This window comes from Falco punctatus (assembly GCF_963210335.1).
Source record: "Falco punctatus genome assembly, chromosome: 10".
NCBI lineage: Eukaryota > Metazoa > Chordata > Aves > Falconiformes > Falconidae > Falco > Falco punctatus.
In genome coordinates, this window is record NC_137590.1 from 7,328,888 (window position 1) to 7,340,250 (window position 11,363).

Here is an 11,363-nt window from a genome sequence, read left to right on the forward strand (position 1 = left end):
TTTGTGGGGTTTTGTTTTTGTTTTTTGATTTGTGTGACGTTTTGGTTGGTTGTGTTTTCTTACACTGAAAGCATATTACTGGGCCAACTACATGATGACTAGTCCACAAAGATTTTTAATGACTAGAAGGCAGTGCTTATTAAAAAAAAAGAAAGTGCCCTCATTTTACATAGGCTAAGTGGTTTGGGAACCAAAAATTAACCTGTTGGCACAAGAACTGACCACAAGCAAAACCAGAAGTACAAAATGAAAGTCAAGTTGAGAATGGTCACAAGATTTACTCCATGAGTCATGAGACATCAGATAAGTTGCAGCAAAGTATTATTTGTGTGGATGATATGCTTCCATAAAAATAATTACAGCAATAGCAACAGCTGTGAGATCAACCCAATATCGTTACATAAACATAAATATTCCTTTAACTCAAGTCCAGAGTCCCATCATCTCAGTAACCACCCTAATCAAGGTGTAGAAATCTACTGCCCTCTCTGCAACTCCAAGATATATGACATAAAATTGCAGCTGTTTCCAGAACTGTAGGAAGTCACATTGCCAGCCAGTTTGTGACAAGTTCTTGTGCTAACAGCACAGAGTGAAAAAGCAGGTGAGCTTTCATACATAAGCATCATGATGCCCAAAACGGTCAATACCTGTCTTTCTGTCACTAGGTTCCAAGGGGCCTATCAGAGCTGCCATTCAGCTTTGAGCAATCAGTATCTCACGGCTTGACATATGGCTATCAGCTGTGTAAGCAATGAGTTATTCTTCTAAGGAGGAAGGCTCATTAGGAAGAGTGAAGGAACTGTTTTCTCGCCACCAAGCTGTTTTCTCTTACTCTGGTCTGGAGATCTGCAGTTCAAAGGGAGCCAAGACCTCTTCAGATGAGTGGCTTCTACAGAAGGGTGATGGAAAGTGTATATGCAGGAGTCGGGCATTTTAATTCAAATAACCACCCTGACATTCTCTCCCAGTACAGATCTACTGCGGTTCTGAATGTCTGCTACAGCTTGATTCGATCGTATGTGCAGAAGGCAGCGTTAAAGCTTTAGTCAGGCTTGGCCAGGTAATCAAGCAGGAATCTTCATCTGCAGTAATACTGAAATCCAAGACTTTGCTCAGGTCTTAGGCATGCTGTTGGTGCAATCCCCAGTCCAAGCCTCAGTTTATGATCCAGCAGGGCATAGTAAAAGGTAGCATTCAGTCTCTGTGTGAGAGATGGCTTTGCATGAATTTCATTGCTCCATAATTAAGTCTCTGTGGTGGACTGAGAAACTACAGTATTGCATATTTCAATTCTTTTTCTTGACTCTAGTTGTTAAAAGGCTGAGAATGCTGCAGTCGTTCCCACTGCTGAATCTGAACTCTTCAAAACAGATAAGAAACATAGTAAGATAGCAATGCTTCCAGTCTGTCCTTCAAAGAGACAGGACTGGTTGCTTCACCACAAGTTTAAAACACAACACAAAATATTGAGACAGAAACAAAAGGGCAAAGGGGGACAGGAGAGGAGTGGACTGAAGCCAGTCTAACAGAGGAGGAAATGCCAGCCACCCTGTGCTCCAAGTCCAGCCCTACTTTTTACATCCTTAATTCAAACAGCCTTCATGCACTCTGAAACACCATCACCTTTGATTGCACTAATCAAGGGATCATCTGTCAATTCAGAGCACTTAATGGAAATACTGCCATGTTAATATGGATTACTTATACCACTACAATATGAAGACAATGGTAATAAACAGCAGCATTAGTGAACTACACATGCTTTCCCATCATCTAAAGTACAAAACAAAAGGGTCTGGCTGAAAGACCACTGCAAAGAAACTTTGGTGTGTAGTCAGGGAAAACAGTAGATGCAACCATTCAGAACAATTTCAAAGATTTGATCCACAAAACAGATTTCTGCAATCATGGCAATTGCTATTTACAAATGGAAAGGAAAAAAAAACTTTCACAAACTAGATGAGTCCACAGAATACATCTTTATTTCAAGAGTATCTTGAAAAAGAAAATTTGAAAGTCTTTGCCCCAAGAAAGCCTGGTCCAACAAGATCTGAGAGGTCAAATAAGGTTTCCGCAAAGCTTCATCATTAAATCCCCATTTTGTGCAAGAGAACTGATGGTAGTCTTTGCAGATAATGAAGGCCTAGGGGATAAGCAGATATATGTGGGTCAGCAGTACTCTCTCTGGTGGTGATCACTATAGACTGCCATTGCACAGCGATTTCAAACATCAAAGTCAAAAACACACATTACCATTTACATCCTAAAACATACAACCGTGCAAGGCCTTTACCAAGAAAACACCCATTGCAGGCTGTGAAACCCTTTGAGGCTGGAAACGAAGACAACAGAAAAGGAATTCTACAGCTGGAAAGGAGTGAAATTCACACATAATCCCTCACATTTTCTTGCAAGTGCCTGAAGGAAACAATAGGCTGGCAACAGAAATAAGTCATTTCTCAAATGCTTCATCTGTCACAGACTCATCTGCATGGCTGCAGGCAGACACTGCACTTGAGAGATCCTACCTTTTTCAAGCCCCACATGCTTTCAGAGTGGGTACCTCTGGGACTGCCAGGATTTGAACATAGGAAAGCTGGCTTAAAAACACCACTCTCCTCCCCTTAAGGAGGGTTCAGTGTTGCTTTTCCAGGCTACATCTCAGAAGTCTAATATTTAGACTGCTCCGATAACTCCTCTGTGTAGACACCTAGTCACGGTCACTGGTATGAGCAACGAGTTGTCCTCAAATACATGTACAAACTCAGATAAACCTTTCTTAAGGCTCCTGTGCTAGATAATGCTCCTGTATAATGTACAAAAACATGAAAAAATCCATTCCCTCACTCAGTACTGCTAAAGCCTTGGGAGTGTCTTGTGCTGCTTTTTAGGCACTAGAGTTCAAGAAACATATAGATTAGAGAATCCAGAAAACACAGGAATTATCAGAGCTAAAATTAAATCGTTTTGGGGAAAAAATTTAAATAATTTGACAATTTAGTCTAATCTAAAATAATTTATGAAAACATCCATGAAAGACTTGAAGGACTGATGCAAAGAGAAAGAAATCACCTTTGCACTCATCGAAAAAAAGGAAGATTAGACATTACATCAGGTATCAGGAAGACATTTCTAATAATAAGGTCATCTGAACACCAGAATAAACCATCAGAAACAGCCCTCCTTTCAGATCCAAACATGATGGGATAGTTTGTCAAGATCATCTCCAACACTAACGATATAATGTAAAACTGCAGAACTGTAATTCCCATGCCTGCAAAGCAGTACTCCTGCCAATGGCACAAACACTGTGTGACCTGCGAAGTAGAAAATTAGCAAAGTTTTCACACTTTTTTCCTCCTATATTTAGGAACAAACATGCTCCCATAATGGATATCAGTCTGCTTCCTACAGAAATCAGCCAAAAATTTTGTCAAATCAAACATGCATTCAGCTACATGTGCAGCAACTCACTCAATTTCTGCTGCGATGCTTGTTTCACTTTTTGATCCACGTGCCCTTTCCTACCAACGCCTAGGGTCTCTGTCCCTCCTTTACACTCACTCAGATCCCAGACGGCTACAGCAAGTGAGTTTCAAGGTAGAGGCACCAGTGCAGTGCTGAGAAAGCACAGGGCAGCCACCCTCCCCCTGCTCTCCCCCCCAAGGGATCATGACACATGTTCAGACAACAACTGGCACCCCTGAAGTGAGAGGGAGGGACAAATGGCAAAAGTGCTGATTGATGGTACCACTGCAATTCAAAGGAGGAAGAGATGCAGAGCCAGAGTCAGGTCAAACATCTCATTCTGAAGAATGTAATAAGACCAAAGTAGATCTGAGATAAAGCATAGCAAGGGTCAGATGCACACCAAGCTGGAACGAGCTAAGGGAAGCGAAGAGAAAGGAGTTTTAGTTCTCACCTGTGCGACGGTAAACTGGTGAAACTACACAGGGGATTTATTGATATTTTCTCATTGTGGAGATTCCATGTGAGTGCAACAAGAACTGAAAAGCTTTGTTCATATGAAAAGTCTGCTGTACTCCTATACATCTTTGATTTGTAAAGCCTCGCTACAAAGGGCATGTGCTGGTCACACAATCTTCCAAGTGAAAATTAATGCATGCATCTCAGAGCAGAACAACCTGGGAATTCTGTGTCCTCCATCCTTGCTCTTGCACCTATGGATCATAAACTAGCCTCCGCAGACCACAGGCTCAGATAAATAAATATTTTCAGAGCTTTCTCTTTGCTTTTGTGTTTTTCACTGCTGCTTCACTTTCTACATCCAGACTGCTTCATGTTTTCTCCTTGTATCCAGAGCAAAAGAACCTTCTAATTTGTTTGTATTTCAGCCTATAGCAGCTAATTTTGCACTACACTTAGCCTGAATAGAAAACTCTACTTGCAGAATTGCCAACCCCAAACATTCAAGTCATAACACAAGCCCCTAAACACTTATGAGCATTTGTTTTGCTAATGTTATAACTTCAAACTTTGCTTTACAACCAGAAGGGCTACAAACATGCCATTGAAAATGAAAGCAGCAATCTTCCTTAATTTACATATGTCAGGAACCAGGCTTTTAAAAAAAATGCCCCGTGTTAAGACTCAACAGTAGAAAATTTGATCATTCACAGTCATAACTGGCTACTGGTGACTGCACATAACCAACTGACCCAAAACAGCAGAACAGCAAAGCTAATTTAGACCACTTCTAACCAAATTACCTCTTCCATCTCCTTCCTCTCCCCAATTGCTCTTTTAGCTGTCTCACAATAAAAGAGCAACATTACCCAAACCATATGGCTCGCCTTCTAGAATCAAGAGTTTATCTGCATCTACTGAAGGTGAAACAGGCGGAGGACAGTGTAGGACAGGAAACCACACCTCAGAGCTGAGACAAATGGTCTGTTTGCTACTCTATCTGAGCACCAGAGCCCTAATCCTGGATGCAAACAAGATTGTGAAATATGAAGAAAAAAAAAAAAAAAAAAAAGAGGAAAAAAAAAGGCCTGTGATGTTTATTATATTTCAAGATGGGTGGAGTGCAAAATCCAGAGACACTAGACCAATTACAGCTACAAAGCAAGCAAGAAAAGGGAGCATAACATAAATATTTTGAGTCTGCAGGATGTGGGTTAATTTATCTGATGGCACGCATGTCCTAATGTAACATATTTATACAATTGATAAGATGGAAAAAGACTTCTAGTCTTCATATAAAAATAAAGGATGGCATAATATTAAAACCTAAAAATAGTCCTGGTATCAACATGATACCTGTCTGATAAGGACAGTTAAACTTTCATACAGTTTCATGCCTGCACAGAACACACAGCAATTGCTCAAGCTAGAAGTACGTCCTGTCATTCTGACATTACAGTTTACAAGTTGGTGGTTTGTCTTTTGAAAGATGAAAGAGCCATATTTATATACAATGTGGAGAATAATTTGGCTTTATATACTTGTAATTACTGAAGTTGTGGGAGCTTCATGTGCAGGTCAGAGCCAAGTGTTCAGTGAAATTAAAGACAGCAAAAAAAAAAAAAAAAAGAAAAGAAAGTGCATACAAGAAAATACCTACCTTTGCAATCTGGTGTATTAGATAACTACTGTTACTGCACTTTCACATGTAATTCATATGATTATATGTACAAACTGGTTAACCAGACCTTTAAATACTGACATCTAACTGTTGTGTACCCACTATTCAATCTATTCTTGGAATGATGGTCAGTGAGTATGTCTGAAATTACTCAGGATTCCTGTGCCTCCTTACTTGAAAGCTGGTCTTTAATTTGACCAGGATTCTGTGGAATGACCATGCAGCATTCAGACAAACCACAACCTTTCTCTTCTCAGTGAATTATCTGTGGCTTTTCCATACAGACTGACAACACAGGCAAGAACAGATACCTAGAGAATGGGTAAGCTTAAGGGCTGCAACGCTCAGACACTGCACCTCAGTACCGAAAGACTCTGCTGTCAGCCAGATATTCATGTGCAAGACTGCATGCCACCAGACAAATGCTTTGACATTTACCCAACCGGTCACTCAAATTATCACCTGGTTTAATTTTGTCACACTGACAAGAAATATTTACAAGAACACATACAAAATGTAAACATTTCTGCATACATTGCAGAGAGCTAAGACAGGCCAAAGGGAGGCAAAGGATTAATTGAATCTTGAAGTCTGGAGACTGAAAATCCTTATGGTTTATGATCTCACCAAGACTTACAACAGAATTATCTGCCTTTATCTCTTTGAAGTTTATCTTACTACATCAGTAACTTTTAGTAAAGTTCATTAGCTTCTGACAATTTTCCACTATGCTTATTTGATCACTAGTTCTTTAATGATGTTGGCAGCAGTACTTTTTCATCCATTCCCTGTAGTTCTCCATGCTGTTTAAAAGGCTTGGCTGTGTAATGAGCCTTTACGTGGGGAGCTGGACTAGATGACCTCCAGAGGTCCCTTTCAACCCCAACGATTCTGTGATTAGTAAAGTTAACTGCAGTATTATCTATTAATACTCCTGATTTACACAGCATTTCTTCAAGGAGGATTCTGTATTTTGCAACATCATACCTGCCTAACAAAATGGCAGATAAGAACACCACAATATAGCACGTGCATATTCATAATTAAATCAGTAACTTCAGATCATCAGCTATGAGCTGGTAGAAGTGTTTGCCCCCTCCCAGCATGATAGCTCCTCATTTTGATGCTTAATCTAGGAAAAGCAAGACTATCAAAATCATGATATATCTGTATTATATTACCATTTAATATAAAATCCAGACTCTGTTTAAAAAAATAGCTATATGCCTTGGAATCGATCATCTCACCTAGTGATATCTGGAACAGACCACAGAGAAAACCTACTGGGTTTCATTCTCTCCACAGTTCTGATACATAATACTGTAACGTGACCTATCAGCAGGAGTACCAGAAACTAAACACAAGCAAAACTGACTAGGAACACCTTCTTTTGTCCAAAATCCAATGGAATAAAAATGTTACAAACAACATACGCAGTGAAAAATTAACTCTACATATTAAACCTAACAGACTGAATAGCCTGATTTAGCTGTAGTGGCATAGGACATCTAAGTTAAATTTGCAGCTATTACTCCATTTGTCAGAGTTACTTGAGGTATGAAATATAACAGATTCTAGAGACTAAATCTTATTTAAGTAGGTAAACATCTGGAGCATTTTCATTAAATGAGTACAAAACTCACAGCAAAATGTTCTTCATGGTGACTAACACAATTTTTATTGTGAGAAAAGAGAACTCCATGTTCTCTGACTTTAATGATACCCACTTTATTAATCTATATTTATAGTGAACCTACTTTCCCTGCAACTTAGCGGGAAAAGGTTTCTAAACATACAAAAAGAAAAAGGAAACCCTTCCTTCAACATGATTACATATTAGTCTAAAAACGACCAAAATACTCTCAATAAATCCAAGTTACTTTGATTTATTTGCAAATCCATAGTATTAAATACTTAGGAGATTCTTTTACACTACCAGGAAACACAGGAAGCTGCTGCTAGCAAGCAACCTCAGTGCTGTGAATAAACCCATAGAATTTAGTTATTTGCTTTTTAAAACATTGTTTATTGAGAATACTTAATGGAGACTAGGGCTTCGATAGCAAATATTTAACAAAGAGCACAAATTCCCTCACGTAACCTTTTTCTAATGCACAACTGTCCCATTCTACTCAGGGAAAACTCTTTCTGATGACAGAAAGATATGAGATTTAGCCTTCCTTTATTTATCAAAGCTATTAAAGTTTCTTAAGCAACAGAACCTGTACCCCACATATCTCTCATCTTAAGTTTGACAGGAACAAACTTCCATAAGGTCTGGGAACTGCAGCTGTCCTCCTCAGAGGAACTGCAGTCTTTTCTCCACTACAGCCAAAATTGCTTCTGCAACATATGGAAGTATAATCAATTTCAGTACAATTCACACTATAAAAAAAAAACCAAACACTAACAACCTAACATCACCTAACCACATTTGAATGTTAACTAGATGCTTTACCTCAGAAAACATAATAGGTTACATTTATTTTGCACTGGGTAGGTGCTACTCACAGAGAACATGAGATGGTAAGAAAGAGACCCCTGAGGCAGGAGCAGCAGTTCCTACGCAGTAATGCCAGAGCACTCAGAAAAACAAACTAATGCAAGTAAAGTGGACTTTATTTGTGAGGCCCAAGTAGATCTGAGAATACAGGGTCCCAGTGGTACAACAGCACTTCTATTAGTGTCATAAGGCAAAACTGGTGCCTTATAACTGCCTGTATTCCAGCGACTATATAAATGATATTATCCTTGTGTGTCACGTCAGCTGTCCAGTGTGGTAGGCAGGGCAGAATTCCTTCCTTTGTAATATCTTGCTGGAAGGTATTAAGTTATGGCCATCCACCCAATTTATGCAGAAAATAGTTCTCACTCCAAATTTTAAAAATTTCATCCTGGTAGTGCTTTTTACCCTCGCATACTGCAGTACATCCTCATTCTTCTTTCCTCGGTGCTAACACTGTTCAGCTACCTGAATGCAGTTGTAGAGCAATTCAGCTCATAAGAACTAGGGTCAATGACTGAAGTAAACTGTCATTATTTAGGACAGCACACAAACATTTGACACATGCTTAAAGTTAAGCCTGTGTGTGAATGCTGTTCTAAACCAAGGCCTAGAGATAAGAAAGATCCTATCCCTCAGTGCTTTATTCAAACATAATTACCAAAACACAAATTCCATAGGAGGGGTGAAGCTGCACTATCAGAATCAACCCCCCAAGATACTACTACAGCCAATCTACACCTAGTAGACAATAACAAGCGACTGTGAAGGGCTCTAACTACAGTGCCATCCCAACACCACAGCCAAGCTAGTATCTTCTGCCATTACCAAAGGCATAATCCTCACTACTGCTCCGATTAAAACTACCAAGTTAACGAATATAACAAATATAAAGCCTTATTTTGAAAATTCCATTAGTGTGATTTAGTGTAATTACTGTGAATGCATTTAACTACAAGAACATAAGCTAAAAATATATGCAGCCTGAATCTGCATTCCAGCCTGTAGCTGACAAAATCTCAAATTCAGTACTTAGGACAGAGGAGTTTTCTGAGTGTTTTTTTGTTTTGTTTTGTCTGTAGGGTGGGGCAGTTCTGCAACTTGCAGCTTTTTTAAGATCTCCTCACAGGGAGACAGAATCCCAGTTCTAAAAGAAGCTAACTGGCACTTCAGTTGGAAGCCTTCTGAAATTAAAGACTCTGAGTTCAACTGTTCGAGAAAGAAAAGGATTTAAGTAGAGCCTTGTCCATCAAGCAACCACATCCTTTTCATTTATCTTTTATGCTAGACAGTTTGCCACTTGGGTGAATCTGAAAAACACCAAAGACAAACTGATTTTAAAAAACAAACAAACAAAAACCTTGCCAGAAAGACAGGTCAAAAAGGGTCCAGGGTCTAAATCCATTTAGATGAAATCAGGGGTTAGTACTTATCTAGCAAAACACCATAAAGAATTTCTGCCCTGTCCAACCTTTTAGAAATCTCTGCAGAGACTTCCCTTGCTTTGATTCTTGATCTGTGTGATCAAATAGTTTCTTCTTCTTCTTTTTTTATGGCATATCTGTTATCTAGTAACTTTTACTGCAGGCTCTTCTAGTTATTTGCAGGAGTGTGGTGGTATGCTGATGAATTCCACATCTAGAGCCTACATAAGAAAAAGGAAATACCCAGATGGAATTTTACTTCTGAACTAGTCCGTGGATAATTTCAGAGGCGGGTATAATTGTCTCCACATGCACAGACACTCCCGGCCCAATCACCTATTTATGTTTATCATTAAAGCAATATATATTTAATACTTATTTATAAAATAACAGGCAATAAGGGTTTGAGCTTCCAAGTAGGTGTACCAGCAACTTCGAAACAACAACAAAAGGCATGAGGCATCCTGAGAAGCGATTCGGTCCTGGATCTGTCCCTGCCACCCCCCAGCGAGGCAGAGGCACCAGCGGTCCCCGCGGCCCAGGCGCCGCCGGGATGCTGCCCGGCCCGGCGCTCCAGCGCTCCGGCGGCAGGCAGGGCTCTCCCTCACCGGAGGGGGACGACGCGGTTGTCGGCGGTCCCGCTCTGCTCGCGGCGGCCCCTCGCACATCACCCCCCGCTCAGCCTCTCGAGCAGAAGAAACTCCCCCTCGGTGGAGCGGGCCTGGCTCCCGGCACTTCCCACAAGTTGTGCCAAGCGCTGCCGCGCCGCCGGGACGCGCTCGCAGCCCCCGGCCCGCCCGGGGAGGAGCCGCTCCACTCCGCACCGGGCCGCCCGCCCAGCCCCCCCGGTGCCCTGAGGGGGCTTCCCCGCCCGCGCCCCGCGGCGCTGCTCACCGACTGCAGGAAGTGGAGGGTCCCCACGTAGTCCCGCTCGGTGCTGAGGATCTCGTTGAGGACGCAGAGGCGGAGGCGCAGCTGGCGGTCGGTGTCCTTGGGGCAGCCGGCGGGCTCGGCGGCGCTGGGGGCGCCGGGTGGCGGCGGCGGCGGCGCCTCCATAGTGGCGGCCGCGGGGCGAGGCGTTCCGCTTCCCCGCCGATCTCTTCGGCCGCCTCAGGAGCCCCCCATGGCCGCGCGGTGCCCGGCGCGGCTGGGCAACGGCACCCCCTGCCGCCCCCTCGGCCCTGCCTCGCTCGCGAGTGGAGGCGCTACAGGGGCCGCTCTCCGAGGGGAGCCCGGCTGCGGGACATGCCGGAGTAGCGGCGAGCGCTCGGCGGCGAGGCGGCGTTGAATGAAGAGGGAAGGGAAGCCCCAGCGGCGGGGAGGGGGGGAGCGAGAGGCGGGCGGGGAGGGCGGGGCGGGGAGGGCGAAGCGGCGGAGCCCGGCCCCTGGGGGCCTGGCCGGGCCAGCGGCGGGCAGCAGCCTGGCAGGGCGGGAGCGTGGCCTCAGCCCCCCCGCGCCCGCACACCTACGCAGGCCCCCGCACACCCGCATCTCCTCACCCCACGCGCTACCTCAGCCCACCAGACCACACACACGCACACCATAACACCCGCACTCCCTCGTCCCACTCACAAACCTCACACCCACGCTCACACCTGCTTCACACAAACTCACCTCATACACACACTCACAGCTCTCACACTGCACTCACTTCATACCCGCACTCCCTCACACACAGTCTCTCACACCTGCCTCACACCTGCCCTCCCTCACACACCTCTCACACCTGCCTCACACCACACTCACCTCATAGCTGCACTTCCTCACACATCCACCCCCTCACATCACACTCACTTCATACCCGCACTCCCTCACACATCCACCC

At 43.2% G+C, this 11,363-nt stretch overlaps 1 protein-coding gene across 2 annotated transcripts in view; it reads right to left on the reverse strand.

Moving 5' to 3' along the window:
• The window catches only part of PREX1 (phosphatidylinositol-3,4,5-trisphosphate dependent Rac exchange factor 1), a 165,333-nt gene extending 154,515 nt beyond the window's left edge, over window positions 1-10,818 (reverse strand). For both annotated transcript variants that reach the window (XM_080404924.1, XM_080404923.1), the window contains exon 1: window positions 10,433-10,818. In XM_080404924.1, the coding sequence (XP_080261050.1) occupies window positions 10,433-10,594 (162 nt within the window). In that variant the 5' untranslated portion in view covers window positions 10,595-10,818. The remainder of the gene's footprint in view (window positions 1-10,432) is intronic.
• Between the last annotated feature and the right edge of the window lie 545 nt (window positions 10,819-11,363).